The 19,384-nt window shown below is 52.8% G+C and overlaps 4 protein-coding genes across 4 annotated transcripts; 1 reads left to right on the forward strand and 3 right to left on the reverse strand.

Moving 5' to 3' along the window:
* Positions 1-562: 562 nt before the first annotated feature.
* On the reverse strand, positions 563-913 carry JN550_012723 (uncharacterized protein; the record flags this gene model as incomplete). Its single annotated transcript, XM_049311230.1, has 1 exon — positions 563-913. One exon carries the CDS (start codon positions 911-913, stop codon positions 563-565), a length of 351 nt encoding a protein of 116 aa, XP_049165290.1.
* Positions 914-2,985: 2,072 nt separating this feature from the next.
* On the reverse strand, positions 2,986-3,273 carry JN550_012724 (uncharacterized protein; the record flags this gene model as incomplete). The annotated part of the gene is made up of 1 exon (XM_049311231.1): positions 2,986-3,273. One exon carries the CDS (start codon positions 3,271-3,273, stop codon positions 2,986-2,988), a length of 288 nt encoding a protein of 95 aa, XP_049165291.1.
* Positions 3,274-6,577: 3,304 nt separating this feature from the next.
* On the reverse strand, positions 6,578-13,098 carry JN550_012725 (uncharacterized protein; the record flags this gene model as incomplete). The annotated part of the gene is made up of 4 exons (XM_049311232.1): positions 6,578-7,082; positions 7,136-8,985; positions 9,044-11,419; positions 11,479-13,098. The coding sequence occupies 4 exons, from the start codon at positions 13,096-13,098 to the stop codon at positions 6,578-6,580; spliced, it is 6,351 nt and encodes a 2,116-aa protein (XP_049165292.1).
* A 2,768-nt stretch (positions 13,099-15,866) lies between these two features.
* Positions 15,867-18,530, forward strand: JN550_012726 (uncharacterized protein; the record flags this gene model as incomplete). Its single annotated transcript, XM_049311233.1, has 3 exons — positions 15,867-16,061; positions 16,154-16,366; positions 16,428-18,530. The coding sequence occupies 3 exons, from the start codon at positions 15,867-15,869 to the stop codon at positions 18,528-18,530; spliced, it is 2,511 nt and encodes an 836-aa protein (XP_049165293.1).
* Between the last annotated feature and the right edge of the window lie 854 nt (positions 18,531-19,384).

The following is a 19,384-nucleotide window of genomic DNA, read 5'->3' on the forward strand; positions in this document are numbered from 1 at the left end:
TCAATCCCACCCGTGGTGCCGTAACACCGGTGGTTAACGGAGCGATAGCCAACCCAAGAAGGCGCTGGATTTCGGATATCCAAGGTGGCCGGTGTCCCGCATTCCTCGGAGGCTTGTTTGGAATGCGCGCAATGAAGGGTTGAACTGCTACCACTGCCTTACTGGCAATGGTAATTCTATACAGGGAATCTAACATGGCAGATACTTAAGTTACGGAAACCACTTGTTTAACATGTATACACGTGTCCCTAATCAACCACGATCATTACCAAAGCAAATGTGTCTTGAAAAGAAAGTGTCTTCCAGATTACAAGATCTTGTCCGTCAAAACAGCAAGGCGTCTCATTATTAACGTAATGTGCTTAACTATCTATCCGGGAGGCCCCCGAATCCGTCCTTAGTCAATTCTAATACCATTCCGCAGGCGATGCAGCCCATCGTTAGATCATCCTTAGTTTCGGAGAGGCTATTTGCACAAAATAAGCCTGTAATCAAGCTTGCATCGAACTATGCAGACTCATAGAGAGCAAGACTAGGGGAGGAGGGTCAACCTGGTTCAGAGTTAGGCATACGAGCGGCTCTGCAGCTCGTCCTCCTCGAACGGCACCCAGTCCGCCGGAGGACCGTACCAATTCGGAGGATCCTCAAATATGTCGGCATCCTCAGGGGGGATGTCATCTGGCATAGACGAAATAACCTCGTCTCCGTCGTTTTCTTGCTCTTGGCCCTGTTCATAGTCCTCTTGTTCGGTTGATGAGGTTGATAACTCACCGCAAGATGTCTGCGAGCCACGTTGGCGATGGCGGCGACCCGGATCAGAATGAGTTGGATACTCGAGATGGCTGGGAGTGTCTTGAGCCTCACATAGAGGCTTCAGGTATGAAGTCATCTGATGTGTGGTGGAGTTCTGCATTGTGGCTATTTCCTGTGCGTAATGTGATGAGATGCCAGTTACGGTGCTATTGCGAGTAAGAGAGGCCGAGAAGAGATGCCCCAAATCTTTAAAAGGGACTCAGGCCATCTATTTATGTGTTTCCAGACCCTCTGGTGCAGTGCTGGGGTGATTCGTTGCATGGAGACAGCCCTATTGTCTATCTGAACATTAAATCATCGTGAGTCTTTGTCTTGGTTTTTTGCATCTATATTACTCGTCGCCACTGGCCGTTACACACTATTATTTTCGCTTTGTCGTAGTCTGCCATCTGTTTCAGGCATACCCATCATCCATCCCCATGCCCCTGTGAAGAGTCTGGTAATCCGAGCGAGGTTAACAATCCTAACAGGTATATACCACGTAATATGAGCCTTCTGCTACCCGTACCACAAGAGACATTGAATTATGTACAATATGAGCCTGCTACTCTCCAGCTCGATTTTCTATATTGGATTGCTCCTTTTGCTCTCTGATACCACCCGCTCGATTCCCGCAAGACCTTGTTACGGACTGAGTTCCGTTAGTTCAGAGTTGGCCAGAGCTACTACGAAAGAGTGTACCGACTTCCGCTACCGAGAAACGTCTATTGTCGGCATTCTTTATGTTCATCTTTCTAAATTCATCTATCTTCTGGGTTTGTCAGTTCGAGCCCAGTCGCCGCACGGTGAGCTCGGCCGCCATTAGATATGCTTTCCTGTGATGTGAAACGAACGAACTTTTATCTGATCGTGCAGGTACTTAGGTGATAGCAGACTATTATCAAGCGAACAGCATTCAAGGGTTACATATTGAAAGGTCAGTGTCCTATATGTACACTGTGACAACCTAGTATGACCCACACAAGGAGTGCTCTGAACGAGTAAAGAGAGAAGACATGTATACAGAGTCAAGAAGACACCCTAGGTCAGATAAAAATGTCGATATTAACGACCAAAAGTTTCCAGACATCAAAGCCTCCGCCTGTAGGTATACCATATTTTTGCTCCAGAGACGTTATACAAGAAGCCCAATACGTGAGTCACAGCAAGAAGGTATTCGGACCCCGAGCTACTCTCATCGCTGTTGTACGATCAATCAAGAATACAGCGTCCCCCTGACAGCTAGTCATACTGTATAATTGTCGCACAAGCACACTCGCAGGATTCAGCGCTTGAACGGCCGACCCAGTCTCGACCGTAGAGGTCGAATCCAGCACGTCTTGGGCTCATCATGCCCCACGAGGATACGTTACACGCCCTTTAACAATCACGTGGACGTTTACAATCCACATGTTCTAGAACCGAGTCGTAGGTCGACCAAGTCAACTTGGGGATGAACATTGAATGGGCACGACTCAATGCCGGCCGACCCACTTGAGATCGGGTGCTAAGGGAGCCTCGAAGGAACTGACTAACACTAGCTGGCTGTGTTTCATGTTTGACAGAGTTCGGCCGGCGTGATAGTGAGCGGGCCGCGCGAGGGGCGGCACTATCCGGGCTAAGAACCATCACAGGACTGGCCGGGCAAGCAACGAGGACGCACGATTTGACATGGCGAACGAGACAGTGTCGCAGCAGAGCGAAGACTGGTTTGGGGAGAAAAAGGTGTAGAGGTGAACAGCGCTGTTGGCAGCCATTCGATGGTTTTTCATTTTTGTCCGCAACGAACCCAAGTGATATCTAAAAAGTCAGTCCCGAGCCTGCATCTTTCAGCAGCGAGAACTCCCTGTAGCGCCAAAGACCGTTCCGAGCCTATGTCGTATTCCGTCCTGTCATACACATGTCGAAAGCCTTCAATACCAGCCTAGCAAATGCCAGGGCCGTTCAGAAAATGTCCCAATACATCCCGTCACGTCGTTGCCCGCATCCAGTCGTGAGTGAACCAGTCCAGGGCCCTCCGTGTCAATCTAAGCGCAGGTATAAATAGCCCATTGGGCTGTCCATGCCGGATGGCATGGGTCGAATATAATATATCAACGCCCCGTACCTTGGGGAAGTCAAGGTGGGACTGAAGGTCGGAATATGGGACAGCGTATACTGCTGTGCCTTTTCCGTTGTTGATGCGACCCGGGCTTAGAAAGATCCGATGCGCTCCTCAAGACCGCCCCAGTAGACAACGGGCCTGGGCTCGAGGATGTTGAGCTCCGGTCCGAAACTCCTCTTCTCCTCCTGCATCTCCATGAACGACGGCTGGCGCGAGAGGACGCTGTTGATAGTCTCTACAGGCGACGAGCCGTTGGATGCAAATGAGTTCCGCGAGGTGGTGCTCCTTGACGAGGCTGAGGATGCCCGGCGGAAGGATGTGCGGATGCCGGTAGGCGAGAAGCGGGAGCGGATAGCGTGGAATCGAGAGTTCTGCATCTTGGCTGAGTTGACGGTAGATGAGGCTTCAAAGATGTGCAGACGAGATGGTCGTTAAGGGTCAAAAGACTTGAGCTGTGATCGAGAAATTGATCGCCAAGAAGCTGGTTGTCGGGGAGGGTGCCGGGTGACAGACAGTCCTGATACCAGAGGAATGGGTATAATTAAAGTGGTAAAAAGGCTCAGCCTGTATTGCACGAATTGAACGAAGCGAATGGCGAGGATTCGAGTTGGTCTTGCAAAAGATAGGACGGATCTATCAAAGTAAGATCACAGGAAGCACGATCGACAGGTCGTCAAAGACACCTTGAAGATGGTCGGCTGGAAGAGAGAGAGTGTGAGAGGGCGTTGGGAGCTGGACGCTACACAGAGAGTCTGAGGAGAAGAAACATCTGAGTGTGACCGAGACCCGAACACTTAAGTATCTCGAAGCAGATGACAGGGACAGGGACTAGTTCACTGGAAATAGAACCATGGACCGATAGTGCCAGATCAAAGAATGTGCTGGGGCTGTACGGGGCGATAGTCGCATCCAAGGGAGCAGGGGATGGCTGATACTGAGGTAAAAGCAGACAGATCTCCGGCTCCAGGGGTGTGGATCATACACGGGTTCATGCGCATACGTACAGCATATCGTTCATCAATGCCAGCTGTGGCTGACGGGCTCTTTGACCGTGACAGGAGAAGCTCTGGCGCAGGCTGCAGCAGAGTTTTGCCAAGCAGGGCTCTACTGCTGCAGGCATGGAACACACATTACACAGAGTACGGTGGCTAGCTCAATGGAAGGACGGGTTGCCGGTGGTGAGCAATCCCCAAAGCAACGAACGTGCAGTAGCGCAAAGCCCCCGGGAGTAGAGACGACGACGCTGTGGAGATGATCACAAGCCTCTGTGAACTCACGAGTCGGACAGAATGGGAATGTTTCGGGTCATCAATGAGGTTGTGAAACAGGCTCATCCCCAGCAGCACCAGTGGTGTCTCGCATCAAACCTGTAGCAAAGAGACCTTGGCCGTCGTGGCACCTGAGAACGAGGACACAGTCACGGAGGGGACGTGTGAGAGCTGCAGCAGCAGCTGCAAGTGCTGCCACGGTACGGACGAGGTCGAACGCAGGACGTCGATGGGGTTCGCGTTTGAGAAAATCCTCAGCAAGTCAGCAGTTCGTGGTGTGCTGTCGACGAGAGTGACCCGAAGGGGCAAGGCGGCGTGGGCTGCTGTGTGATCGCCGGCCGGGATCAGGGATTTCGGGTGTGTTGCCGGGGGTGATTTCAAGTCAGAAACTGTCAGAAGACTGGGATGCGCAGGGGTAACGCGAGACCCGCACAGCCCATCCGCATCGTTTCAGGGCCTCCCCAATATACTGGAGGCGACGGCCTCGATCGAGGTCGCGTCGGCGGTGGAATGCTTCTGGAAGAACAGGATTGAGCAGGACCTGAAATCTTTCAATTTGTTTCTCGCTGCTTGGCTCCTGATGTCCAATACTTCAGCCGAGCAAGCCCTTTCAGAACCATACTGTAGAGTACAGATTCACTTGAAATGCCTGCCAGCGTCCGACTGGCTGTGTTAGCTACCGGTAGTTGGTGTATTAGTCGCCAAAGCCAGCACGTGAAAAGCAACAGCGCCGCAAAATTTGTCTGCATAGCACTATTGACGCAATTCAGCAATACCATAGTATGACATTCTCGCATCTGCAGGCGAGGCGTCGTGGCCCCCTGCAAGGCTACGTTCTACACAGTTGGTTGCCGCTGTATCTGCATCCCGCGAGGCAGAGCTTTCAAGGTTGAGAAGCCCCCTTGGCTTTTGGCAAAGGGGTTGTCGACTTCTGTGTGCATGATTGATAAGTAAAGCCACGACGTTGTGCATACCGAGAGGAGCGATCATCCATCGTTGCTCACGCAATTGCTTGGGAAATCTCGGTTACGCTTGCAGACATTAAAAAGGCCGACTCGTCAACGCTGTCGTTATCTGACAAGCCACAGCCCACCGTCCCGAATATAGTGCGAGGGGATAGGAAAGGGACAAAGGCGCTATTTTTGCGAATCCACCTGATTAGCGCTGCCGGCCTGCCGTCTACCTGGCCTGGCTAGTTAAATCGATCATCTACATCATCGTGAACGCCAGAGACGCAGGAACAGAAACCGAGTCAAGCCTCCTGGGGGCAAAAAAAAAGTGTGATGCCACATTTCGCAGTCGAACCAGGCCGGCCGTCTCAAGCGGCCAAAACAATGCATCCACAGTACATGTTCAGAGATGCTTGCAAAAGCGGGAGACCCCTTTTCTGCCTTGCGGTAGTCGATCAAACATGATCACCGTTGCTCCCCCAGCCCTTGATTCGTCCTATGTATGTATCTTTAGGAATCGCCACCCTGTCTAGGGCCCGGTGTTCCAGAGAAAGCAGCAGATGGTTCCCAAGTGCTGCTTGACGGGCTTCGCCGCGTCGATAGTGCCATGCAGACGATTTAACTTACATCCTGTGTCTCATTGCTCTCCGCTTCGTCCATGACATACCCCTAGACAGGAAGGTCCTGTCATCGTTTGCCAGCTTGACGAAGCCGCCAGACTGCCGCGTCCAATGCTTCGTGGAGCTTGCGCGTCCGGTCCCCAGTGCATTGGCATGGGCATTGGTGCGGAGGCTCCACGGTATCGTTATACCCCTGGGGCTATGCTCAAGTCGGGTCCATATAGTTGCCGAGAGCGGGTGCATTTCATGCGTACCGGCCGGCAACTGACCATTGAACCCTTATTAAGCACCTGTCAAAGCCTTGCATCCCTCAGTCGATCTTAAAACTTGCTTGTATTTGGTGTATCGGGATTAAGGGTAGGCTATATGCATCATTCGTAGGGATATATCTATATGCACAAAGAGCTTCTCGCCTCCTCTCTAGCTGAAATCTTCACACGCCGTCGCTGGTATTCGCTGGTACTCGCCTGCTCGCTCCTCATCATCCAACAACAGATCTAGAATAGAATAACATGATTGATCGCTGGAAGAAACTCTTGTTGCAGGCCAAAAATAAAAGCATATGCGCCGCTCAATGCCGGAAACGCCGTTGGGCCACCGCCCCCTTTCTCAGACCCCGTTCATCTAATGTCGTTGAAGCCTTTTCCTGCGATGCTTCTCGACTTGCCAACCTCATCACTGTCGGCGCAACATCTAAAATGTCATGAGACACCTCGTACATAAGACCATTCGAGGTCGTTGGTCGTAACCCTCCTCATCATCGCGTTAGCTTTTTTGGACAATGAATGAAATTTTTTTTTTGTTTGGTGGCGCGTATCCAGTGGCGCCGCAGTCCGATCAACTCTACTGCGTCCAATCGGATTTTCTGACAGATTTGCGGATGGTGGCACTGCGACGGATACTCTCAACCCAGACCGAGTCGTCGAGTAGTTCTCCAACTTGGGCTGGGCTGACTGAGCTGCCTCGCCGACTGCTCTGGCCGGATGATGGCCCGGGGTCTTGTAGCTCAAAGCTGAAGGCAGATTCCCCTGAGCGGTGCCCGGGCATAGAAGGTGAAGTCCTGGGAAGACTCAAAGGATGAGTGTAACCATCATCGAAGCTTGCGATGTCGGTGCTCGAGTTCCAGCTGTGGTGCTGTGGTCGCATTGCATCTGGTGCAGCCAGGAAATCTACAGATGTTGTAGCAGCCCGCGAGCGAGGAGTTGTGGCGATTGTAGCACGCTGCGGCGTCCGCTGATGTGCATCATCATCCTCAACGAAGATGTCGGGCACGTCGAGTTGCGGAATAGCGGTCATACGTCCGGCTCTCTTCTTATCAAGATGGCGCTTGAACTTCCTCACCCAGAACCTGTAGACATGTTAGCAAGCTGGTTGATTGACTCGGTGAGTGCAGCGGCTTACAATGTATCGAAGAAGCCTAGGACGACTCTTCTTCGGACTTCCTCCTCCACGCGTTGCAGACGCGCACGACGTCGCAAGAACTCCTCCAGTCTCAGACTCTTACTGTCACTGATGATATTGTAATGAGCTAAAATCATCAAGACGGTCGTAAATGAAATCCCCTTATCTGGGTCCGCCGACACCATCACCTCCTCGAAAAAGATATTGAATCGTCGGCGACGCTGGCGGACGCCCTGTATATCGATCATATTCAGCCGTTCATTCAGCCTCTTAATATCAACGCCTGTCGACAGCGCACTTGTCGAAGCTATCGAGGCATGTCTTGCTCGCGGGGCTTCGGCGCGAACGTCTTCTAGAATCTGGCGAACAGAGTCTTCCGAGTTGTAGATCCGCATCTCAAAAACCCCAGAGAGCTCTGCCAGTAATTTCGGGAATGCTTCCTTGCTGATGAACCCGGTGCCTGCTGGATCAACGCTGCGCCATGCCTCCTTGAACCGTCGGATCTCGTGACGGTCAAGGCTGGCCAGCCCGCTGGACCGCTGGTAGACGTAGGAGAAACTCTCATAGATAAGAGAGATGAACAAATTCACGAAGATGTACATGCTGATCAAGTTCCATGCAATGAACAGCCCTCTGGCCCAAGCCAAACTACCGCAATCACTGTCGAAGAACTCTTCGTTCTCAACACAGAACGGTGGTTCGATATTTGCGTAGTCTTCCATCACTTGATTCCAGCCCTCGCCACAGCTCATCCTGAAGAGAAGGATAAGGGCTTTCGGCACGGTCCTGAAATTAATGTTGGCTTCTTCGTCGCCCCCGAAACGCGTGAGGCTGAACGTTTGAGTGAATGCAATAGCAAACACCAGGAAGAAGACAAACCACGTAGCCAGAAGATTGATAATTGTTGTCAGACTGGCAGCTGCCGTTTTGAAAAGCTGGTCCAGAGCGTCGTTTCTCGGGATCAAGAGGAGAACGATTGCAACCAAGAACGTCTTGTGCAGTCGAATGTAGACCGAGTCTCTCTCATTGCTGAACAGTAGTGCCGAGGTCCCAAAAGCACCCGCGACAGAAACGAGGGAAAAGACATCCCATGAGCTTCTTCGGAATCGTGTCCAGCCGAGACCGACAATCCGAATGACGATGTTGGCGATGTAAATGAGCGCGAACAAAAGGAAAAGCACGTCTCTTGTTCGTGTCCACCATTCGGGCTCGGGATAAAACTCGAGCATGAGCAGGATGAAATGGAAAACAAGAATAAAGGTGACCGCAGTATACCATTTGCCGCGTTTTTCGATGGCCCTCTTGTGACACCATTTCTTCCATTTGTTCTCCGAGTCATCGTAAGAGCTCTTGGACGGAGATATCTGGCGGAGCAACTTGCGCAGCTCGAGCCAGGATCGTTGCTCAGTTGTAAGAAAAGCCACTCCTGTCAACTCGGTATAGTTGCGCATAAAGACAGAAATGAACAGAGTGAGCACAAAGACCGTCGCCAAGATGTTGAAGATGACGAAGAAAAGCCCGTTCCCTGGGGATGCACCTGCTGATGGTTGGAGCCCTCGTTGTGTGATCGATTGTGCCGAGAAAGAGACATCCACCCATCCTTCTTGTGAAACGATCTGGAAAAGGATAAAAAGCGAGGACCCAAAATCATCGAAAGTGTAGTATGGATTTGCTGCCACGCGAGGTGCTAGAAATGTCCAATCGTCCCTTAAGGGCGAAGTCTCGTACTCGCCGAAGCAGTCAGTCAAATTGAAGACGTTTTCATCGTTGCAGGAAACCAGTTTTCCGTTGAACAGATTCAGAGCATAGATAGCAAACGGGATCAAGAGAGACATTGAGACAAAGGCAGCCTAAAGTTTTGGTTAATTACCTCGCCCTATCATGTTTGGGAAGAAGGGTGTCACTTACTCCAAGAAGCTTCCCGCCAGCAACGATGATCAAGGAATGAAACGTTTGCCTTGCACTGTCACTGACGTTGAGCAGGCGTAGAGCTCTGAGAGCCTTGAAGGCGCCAACAGCTCTAGAGACGGCCCCATCGTTAGCCAGGAGTGTTATAACATTGATCCAGAGCGTAATGAGCACCACGCCGTCAATGAAACCCCAAGAACTTCTGAAGTAGGCATTGGGCGTGAAGAAAAGGCCATCAGCCACGACCTTGATGACAGCCTCAACCGTAAATACGATGGCAAACCCCATATCAACCCAGACAAACCAATTCGTCTTTTTGGGGTCATTGATCTGAAAGTACTCCTTCTGGTATAACGGCGTAGTCACGCAAGCCAGTATCACCATGGCAACAATTGCTGCGTAGATGAATGCTGAGAAGGCGTACCACGCAATCTTGTTAGGTTCCACACCATCGAAGCGTTCGAAGCCCCGACCAGGTCCGACCAGCCTTTGGCACAAGCGGCGCAGTTTGTTTTGTGGTTTGAATAGGTAGAGCGCGTTGTTGTACGTTGGATGTCGTGCCAAATATTCGCGCTGAGCCTTCCGGCGCGCGGAGGTGAGGGTGACAGCTTGCCTCGCCATGGCCCGAGGATCCAGGGTATCGTTTGGACCATCAAACTTCAGGTTGTTGTAGAACGGATTAGGCTCTTTGCTCGTGAAGTTGGATTTAAATCTTCCCCATGCCGATGAAAGCATACCGGGGCGGACATCCCCCGACTTTCCTTGTTGAGGTGACTCGGTGCCTGAGGCTGACTGCTGTAGTGGATCCATGCTGTCGTCTAAGAATTCCCGGACGACGGCATCTTTAAGTAACATTTCCATCGTGGCGGGCCCGTAGTCGAGAGGATCTTTCTTCTTTCGATTCTTGCCAAAAGTGAAGATCGCGGAAAGTGCTAAGTTACTAGAGTTGCTTCCCAACTCCTTTCTCTGAAGAAACGCCTTAACTTGCTCCAGTCGCTTTTCGTCCTCCGAAACGTCAAAGTTTTCTTGAATGACTGCAATAAACATGTTGACGATGATGAAGAACGCCAATACGAACCATCCTATCAAGAAGATAGCACCGTAAAAAGAGGTTCCCAGGTGAGTAGTGTATGACGTTACGTCGTAGAGGATGCTGGTCCAATTCTCACTCGAGAGAATCTGATACATGCCCAAGAAAGCGTTGTATATCGTGTTAAATGATATTTCGTTCAGGTTGTTGTCGTCGTCATACATGGGGATTTCGCCACGGAAGAGCTGGACAGCAAGAATTGCCATGAGGAAGGTTATCAGGAACACGAAGAGCATTAGATTACCGATACCGGCAGCGTTACCAAGCACAAGTAGGATGAGCTTGCGGGTGACCGGGACCGCTAGGACCACACGATAGATCCTTAGGATTTGGAATACTGTGAGCCAGACGTACACCTGCTCTTGTTGTTTGATCGGCGGGATAATGATGATTGAAGTCGCCACAGCCAAGAAGAGATCGAAGAGATTCCGATAGCTTCGGTGGAACGCTCGCCAGTCGGCTGCGAACCGAATGACTATTTCAATGTCAAGTAGTAGTGTGACGACAACCTCCGTCACGCTGATCAACGTCTCGCGGCTGTTTCTGGAGCTACGGAAAGCCATGATGATTAGATCAAACGTGATGAGCAAGACCCAAAAAAGTTGGCTTTTGTCGTATATCTTCTGCAAGGTCGAGATTCGCCGAAGTCGATCTGTATCCGCTTGAACCGGCATGAGAGGCTCTTGAGCTGCCGCTGTGAAAGCACTTGATTTGCTTTCTTCACGAATAACTTGAAACGATGATGTAATGACAGCAATCAAGAGATTGGTCATCCAAAGCATCATTATCATGATGCCAGCCGCGAAGAAGAGGGCCGCCGGAAGGTAGTCCGAGTTGGTCGTATAATACATCAGGTCCGACCAGGTATTGGCGCTCATGATGACAAACACCAGTTCAAGAGAGTGTATAATATTGTCGAAGTTCACCGTATTGTTGAATGGACCCGTTGACTGCAGACACAGTGAACCTTTGGGACATAAAAATCCCTTGGGGGCTGCATCGTTGTCCACTAGATCCTGAAGTGACCCGGGCTCGTCCCTGCTATATACCCATGGGCGCTCCGCACCGGTGGTATTGTCTAAGTGGCCTCCGCAAAATTGTAGGTTGTAGGGGTACGCTGCAGTAATGTTTGTCGGATCGAGGGGATCTACCCAGACGCATTGGCGACTCAAGCTTGATTTAAAGCTTTGGATGCCAATAATCGCGAAAAGCACCCAGAAGAAACAAATCAAGAATGATACCCTAATCAGTAAAGGGGCCGCTTTTTTTAGACTTCGCAAGATGATCTAGGAACACAGTTAGACAAAGCCCGTCAGTTTTGCATAAGCGCCTTTTGTATACTTACCGCTGTGCCATTGGTCAACGCAAGAAGCCTGACAATACGGAGGCAGCTCATCATGCGGAAAATGAAGAGGTGGTACTGCATTTCAAGCCCAGTGATACTGAGCACAAAGGTTATCCAAAACGACACGATCGCCACAAAATCAAGTCGGTTGAACCCATGCCGTAGAAAAGCTCTACGAGCAAGCTGCATCCGCATGGATTCCTCGACCGTCTCTGGCAACCTTTGGCCGTGCATCACCGTGAACGAGCGGGCAAATGTTGAAGGTCCAAAGTTCTCTCTTTGAGGTGTTTTGACGGACTTCTGCCGCTGCGGCCCAAAGACAGCCTGGTACTGGTCTGTCACCACTGCTCGGATGCCTTTCTTCCTGTCGATAGTACTGTACTCGCTAGCATTCAAGATGAACCCAGAGACGATGATGCGTGCAACGATCTCCAGGGAGAAAATCCCAAAAAGTATCAACATCGTCCACTCCGTCTTCGTGCCAGCCCATTTCGGAGGCCTCTGGTTCCCATCATCGAAAACATTTGGAGCGGCCTCAACAGCCAAGAGGATGACCTGCAGAACGATCAAGACTAGAACGATCGGTTCTAACCAGGGATTGACAAGTAAGTCGCAGAGCCTAGTCCTGATGGGATTGTCCGGGCCGAAGATGCCTAGAGAACGACCTTTGAGCGGGTTTGCCATCGGTACCCGAGGCTCCTGATACTGGGACTCCTCCACGAAGGCCAGCCGGGGATCGCCCGTCTTTTCGGGGGGGTAGACCTGCGACTGATACGACGTATCAGCAGACAGGCGTGCATTTTCCAAAGGTATCCGTCCGTCGACACTCGGTGACCTTGAGCGCGCACGACGCTGTTGCTGCTCTAACGTATCTGCTTCACCGCTAATGTTTACAACACGCTGGGACATGGCTCTAACAATGGACCCAGCTCTGTATAGCGCCGTCCCTGGGGAGCGTGAGACACGGTGGTCCCTGGGCGTAAGAGAGTGGCCATAACTACGATGCTTGTCCGCCTCGTGATCCGGGCCTAGATCGAACCCGAGCATCTTTGTGTCGCGAGGCCTTGACGACCGCACGTCATCAATGTCGGATACAGTTTGGAAGCTATTCCTCGACGGCGGCTCGGCGCTCGGAGTTGCAAGGGCACCCGAGATTGGCTGGGCTGCCGACGTCAGAGGAGCCCTATCCGACTCGAAATAGTCCTGATTCGTTGGCTCGTCATAGTATGGGGTCGGCGAGGCGTACGGGTTCGAGGATGATGAACTTGCCCGAGGTAGTTCTGGCGCGGGAGGATGTATTTCTGGGGGGAGCGCAAACTGCAAAGCGGCCGGGTCTATAGGCGAGCCTGGGCTCATCTCCCCTAGATCGTGTTGGTGGTGAAAGCCCTGCGGTTGCTCCCAGTAAGTCGATATGCCCGGCAAGTTGGCATTCGCCGAGGGCGACAGTCGTTGAGTGTTGCGCGCACTCGACGCTTCTCCCGCGGCCACCCCTCCACGATAGCCATTCCCATAGTCGTATTCACCTGGCGGCCGGGCGAGATTCTGCAGTGGTATCGATTGCGGAGGGGGGGACGAGGGGTCCTGTTGCGCATGTGGTGGTGAATTTGGAGGTCTATTCATTGTGTCCTCGTGTCATCCAGATGACACTGGGTTCCAGTTCGCAGCGAGAGTGAGGGAAAGAGAAATTGGTAGCGAACGAGGCGAGCGCGATGCGCGGGCGCACCCAGCTTCAAGCTTGAGGCGGAGTCGCTGGCATCACAACGTCTGATGATCAGTGCTCCGTCGGTCAATTCACTCGGGTTCAGCAACACAGGCGTGCTGCGTCCTTTTGTCGCGCGTTTCGTGGCGTAGGAGAAGTGAGGTCGAGGGGTTGTCAGATTGCAGGCTAGGGACAATTTCGCGGGAGACGACGGCGCCGCGGAGTACACGGGTACACAGCAGACACACACTTCCGACTCTTGCTGTACAATCTTTGTCACGGACCACCAAGACAGTACAGTAGGTAGCGAAACGAGGAAAAACGAAACGAGAAGAGCAAAGGTAACAGATGCCTGCCTCTCGTGCTGTGATGTCAGATGAATAATGGGTGTGAGCTATGTTCCCACAATTGTATGTGCACTACGGGCGACGTTGTTACGAATGAGCCAGCCAGAGGGACCAGCGACAGCACCAGCGTTCGAGGGTCTCCATCCATCCCATACAACACGAGGAGCACGGAGACGGGAGACGCCAATGCTGTGGATAATCCAGCCAGCCAGCCTGCACTTGAACCAGTTGGTATTAGGCCGGGTTCTTGCAGCTCAGCCTCCAGACTCCCCTTGTCAACTTGTCCCCCAGGCTTTGCGCAATTGGGAATTGGGGGGGGCCCGCTCAGAGCTGAAGGTGAAGGGTCCAAGGGGGGTCCAGCAGTCCGCCGCCAGGACGATGTAGCGGTAGGTAGCGAGCCGGCGATGTGGACATGCCGCGTTGCATCATTTCCAGCAGGAAAAAGGGACAGGCCAACGCTGGCGGCCCTAAGAATAGGTACATGGCTACCACACATAGGTACTGTAGTACTTCATATGCCCGAGACGCCCTCGTTGGCTCGATTTCCAGGGCCTGCGCTAAGAGATAACGCATGCGCTGATGCATGAATAAACCGGCCCCTGGCAGCAAAGCTTGGCATTGCTGGCACCAACATGACGGGGGACATCGGAGGATTCACGATGATCTACGTAGCGCCAACTGCAACATAAAGACCTGATTGTGGTCCTGCTTCCATGATGGAGCAGCTTCCTGTGCTTGCTTGCAATGAGTTACCTTCTGGAGGAACACGTTGCGAAGACTCAGGTCCGGCCTTTGCTTTTCTCCCTGAGTTCACTACACATGGTTCCGCACGTTGTGGGGTTGTCGCGTTTTCAGTTGTCCCTGTTCAAAATGGCACCAAACTTGTATGGGGTCTGAAACACTGCCACAACACGATCCTCCCAGTCGGCAAATGCGTTGGCGGCCTCGGCTTGGCTAGGCTTAGTACCTTGCATGGTGCCCAATGGTCATCAAGGTACGAAGGATGAAGCTCCGACTTCACAGGAGCCAACGGCAATCATGAATGGAGCTTATCACGCTTGATGCTCACGCCTCAAGCTGTGTGGCGCCGGTTTGCACGGTTGTCCTTGGACGATTGAGCATGTATGTACTGTAGACGCTGACCGCGTAGTAGAGTCCCAAAGATATATGGGTGCCGTCCGGTTCAGTACCTTTTGCATTGGGCCGCCTGGGTTACCCAAGGTGGCCAGCCGTTCATGGTCTGAGAAATCGATTGCTGCAAATGGCCGCGCGGTGAGCCAAAAGTCAAATATATATATGTCTTGATGTCTTGGTCGTCGTTGATGCATATCTGCTCCGGGCCCGTACCTATTGCACGTCACAGATTGGTTCAGCACACGTCGGCCTGTGGATTCATGAGCATCCAGGTAGCGTCGCGATGGAGCCGAGCCGAGCCTCATGCGTGTCGAGCGAGCCCTGCTACCTTTGTGGCCTCCCTTGACTGGAGATTCACTTCACTATCGCGGATAGATTTCATCCAGACTGGCGGGCGCACGGATTTGTATCGTCCCACGGTTATGCACAGCATAGCGTGCCATGACCAAAGACCAACTCAAAACACGGTATGCTCTCCAAGTCGCGGACGCAGAGTACATGTGGAAGAGATGCAAATGTCAAGAGGGAAGCAGCTACAGTACCCACCTGCCTTGACCTGGGACCTAGATACCCAAGGTGTCACGTAACTCAATGACGCCGGCAACCTCAGTTCTGCGAGAGCCCAGCAGCAGCAGTGGTGACGGGGTAGACGTACGGGGTAGACGTACGGAGTAGACCAGACGCAGATGTAGACGGGGAAGAAGATCACGTGCTATCTGGACAAGGGGGGCCCTCATGGGCAGCCAATTCCATCCCGTCAGCCCGTCAGGCATGCCACGCGTGTCCCCCCCAGCGCGCGACTCCCGCAAGTCGCGTAGTAAAGGGCATCCCACTTTGGAAATTTGGTTCGGGGTACCTCGCGCGGGCCCGTCTTGACCTCATCCAAAGCTTCCAGCGACCATTTCCGCCGCAACGAGCCAGCACCCGCACCAGCTCCAGCAGACCCGACGCGACTCGCCCGCTCCGTCTGCAGAGGCAGCTGCTCTATCAGATGCTGATGGACTTGCAAAAGACTTTTCGACCCTGTTTCTGCTGTCGCCGCCGTCTCATAAGAACCACCCTGGTCGCAGCTGCGTGCTAAGTCAGTGGCCCTGCACATCGCATCGTCAAAGTACCTGCGCGTACCATCCCCATTCCCATCCCCATCCGCTTCCGTCCGCCTATCCCCATCCTGGGTATCCATCATCATCGCAATCAAGTCGCCCGAGATGCCGGCAACGAGGAAGCGCACCCTGCGCGACGTCGAGCCCGAGGCCGAGACACCTGCTGCGGCACCGCAACTGCCAAAGGAGCCCACTACATTGCTGCATCGCATCAGAAATACGTGGCAGTTTGCCAATCTATTCCAATGGATATTCCTCTTTGGCAAGGTCGTCAAGATCGACGAGAGCATAGATATCGATGTACGGCCATCCCAGCTGTTGCTTCCATGCTGCAGCCTGCCTCCCTGCCCGCCACGTAGTCCTTGCTTGCTGACCTTCTTTTGCCGCCCCAGGTCCTCGAGACTGAATGTCTAAAGCCCGACTCCACCATTCTCGTCGAGATTGGCCTTGCCTTGCTCAAATTCGTCTCGTCGCATCGAGGACTAACACCAGAGCTTTTCGACGAATATACGAGGCGGCAATACGTGGCCAAAAACCCCGACCGCAACCCTTTCGGCACGGATGAGGAGCCGGCCAAGTTCAACAGCTTCGATATATTTACCAAGGTCCGTGGGCACATCGTATCATCCATTGACATGCCGGTCCTGCTTACTGACAGAGCTACAGCTTCGGGTCCTCCACCAGCTAACACAATGGATCATGCTGCACTACCCCGACCGTATCCGGGACAGGATGGATGAGCAGCGGCCTTCAGATCAGACAGAATGGAGAATAGAGCCATACGGCTGGGACAGCAAGGACCGCGAGTACTATGTTCTAGATGACGATCGCCTGTATCGTCGGACAGAGGCCCCGGCGCCTACTTCAGCTGCGTGGAAGCCCAAGAAGAACACAAAGAAGGCAAAGGCAGCAGCGAGGGCCGCAAAGCGCCGTCGCGTCTCACGCTCTGCAGCAGCAGATGCCGAAGATGCTGACGATGGCGACAACGAACAGGCCTCCGGAAACGAAGAAGTATCCCCACCCGAAGATGATGGCTTCGGCGGTGCTCATTGGGAATGCATCGCTGTTACATTGCTCGAGGTTCAGGCGTTCCTGCAGACAATTCGCAAGACTCGCGATGAGAATGAGAAAATCTTGAGGGACCGGATCGAGGAAGGCCTGCTACCGATCCTGCAGAAGCACGAAGAGTCTCGCAAGAGGAAGGCATTGGCAAGGGAAAAGGAGCTTCTCAGCTTGGAGAAGATGGCACATGCCAAGAGATCCAGTCGTCTAGCTGGCAAAGCAGAGCGCCAGAAGCAGGATGAGGAGGTTAAGCTGGAAGAGGACAGACGTCGCAAGGAAGAAGCTGCCGCGAGAAAGGAAGAGCAGTTGCGCATCAAGCGGGAGGTCGAGCGAGACAACAGGCTAATGTCGCGTCAGAACCGGCTCAAGGAACGAGAGACCCGTCGCCTGAAGCATCAGGAAGAACTGGCACACCTCTCTGAAGACAGCAGGAATGTTGATTCAGATGGTACAAGCAGACTCTCGGGTCGCCGGTTACAAGCTGAAATTGCCAAGAATAAGCAAGCTCTACAAGAGCTGGAAGACGAGGAGGAAGACTGGGTCTTCGATTGTGTGTGTGGCGTTCATGGCCAAGTTGATGATGGAACCCACAGCATTGCATGTGAGAAGTGCAGCGTATGGCAACACAGCAAATGCGTGGGAGTAAGTGAGGATGAGGCCGACCGGGATGATTTCCATTTCATCTGCAGCACCTGCAAGCGGAAAGATGCAAAACCGAAACCGACTGTCATCAAACTCAAGGTTAAGAACCCTGATGACGTTCCGTCGTCACCACCTGCGGCCCAATCTGCGGGCACTACACCTCAAAGGCAACGCCTAGAGGCGCAACAGTCTGACTTGGTTGTTGGAATTCCCACAAAGCTGCCTCTAAAGCCAGCGCTGTCCCCTCGTGCAGAGGGGTCGGATGTTATAGGCCGGCCGCTTATCGAGTCTCAATCGCAACAAATTAGTCAACACCAGGCATCTAGGCCACCAGTCATCCCCGTCAAGGCATCCGGTCCGCCAAGCATTCTGCCTCCTCCTTCACCCTACACCAATGGTGAGGGGCCAAACCCATTCTCATCACCACATCCGACCCTGTCGCCTCCACAGCAATCGCCCAACAAGTCCCGGGCATATTCTACTATCAATCCGTCATCTCCCTCGGCGCCATCTGAAGCCGGCGAGCACAGGAGTCTCCCCCCAAAGGGCGTATTCCACATCTCACCAAAGATGAACGGCTCACTGCCACAACAAAAGCTCCCCAACAGCATCCTGCCTCCACACGCTGATGTGTCGGTGCCCCCGATCGCAGCCAGGTCCGATTCTCCGTTGAAACAGCCCCTGGAAAACGCAGTCAGCAACCTACCAGACCTTTCACCACCTTCAGTCTCGTTCTCCTCCTCAAACCGACCACCCAGTAGTAGCGCTACACCCGCTGGCCTCACCACACCCAAACTGACACACGGTCAACCTGTACCAGCTTCGGACATTAAAACCCCGACTTTACCCCCGATACAGAATGGTCTCTCACCACTAAAGCGCTCACCGCCCCCGCCGCAAAAGTCGAGCAGCGGGTCGCATTCAACACCTGCCCCGTCTGTTCTCCCCCCTGTTGCGGCACTCTCACCAACTCCCTCACAACAAATCCTGACTCCGCCGGTCAAGCCTGTTGATCCTGTACGGCCCGGGTCCCAGCATTCCAATGGGTCTACTGGAAATTTGTGAAACTATCTGCGTCTTCCTAGCAATGAACCAGCAATAGAAAGGTTTCTCGTAGAAGACGGGGCTAGCGGACCTCAGGATGAGATGGTTTGGACTAGGGTGCGCAGGACGAGCAGTCACTTTCATTCGTCGAACCTATCGGCGAGTCCGTTCGGGGACCTCTGACAAGGACTATATGGGTTGCTCGGCTTACCGATCATTCGCTCTGTTCAAGCTCCTGGCTGTCTCAGATGCCCATATTGCCTAGTGGTAGCTGCTATCCACGTATGGGTCTCCCCACTTGATATTATACCTACTTAAGTAGACAGTTGTATGATGAATGTTGCATATCGCGGCGCAGGATTGGACTAGAACCATAAAAGATAGACGGTAATACGCATGCATTGGCAAGCATGGCAAGCATGGCCTTTCTGGCCTCAAGAATTTTCCCGAATGATCAAGCGGAGAACGCAAATGTGCCTAGTATCAACCAGATGTCCGACACCGCGCAAGGCAGGGTTGGATATACCAGTGAATCTCCTCCGTCGGGCATGATGGGCATCGTGAATGTAGTGATCAATCGATTTTGAGCCTGCTCCCCTGCTCCCATGCTTACCACTCCACGTGGCAACGAGCTATTGTTGAAACGTCTTATGTGCAAAGCTACGGGTCTTATTTCATTTTCAATTTGGCACTTGCACAGTCCATGTGAGAGGTACCTAGACCGGGACTATCCTAAAAAGCTTATCCGGCAAAGAACTTGACACAGACCCCCTCGAGGTTCTCCGTCGCGGCGCGCCACCCGTTGCCAACACACCGACTCGTGTTCCCTTTCGGCGCTGGTGGATAAGGAGACCAGCATGCGTCCATCCGCATGA

This window comes from Neoarthrinium moseri (genome assembly GCF_022829205.1).
Source record: "Neoarthrinium moseri strain CBS 164.80 chromosome Unknown scaffold93_Wmoseri_CBS_16480, whole genome shotgun sequence".
In the NCBI taxonomy this organism is placed as follows: domain Eukaryota; kingdom Fungi; phylum Ascomycota; class Sordariomycetes; order Amphisphaeriales; family Apiosporaceae; genus Neoarthrinium; species Neoarthrinium moseri.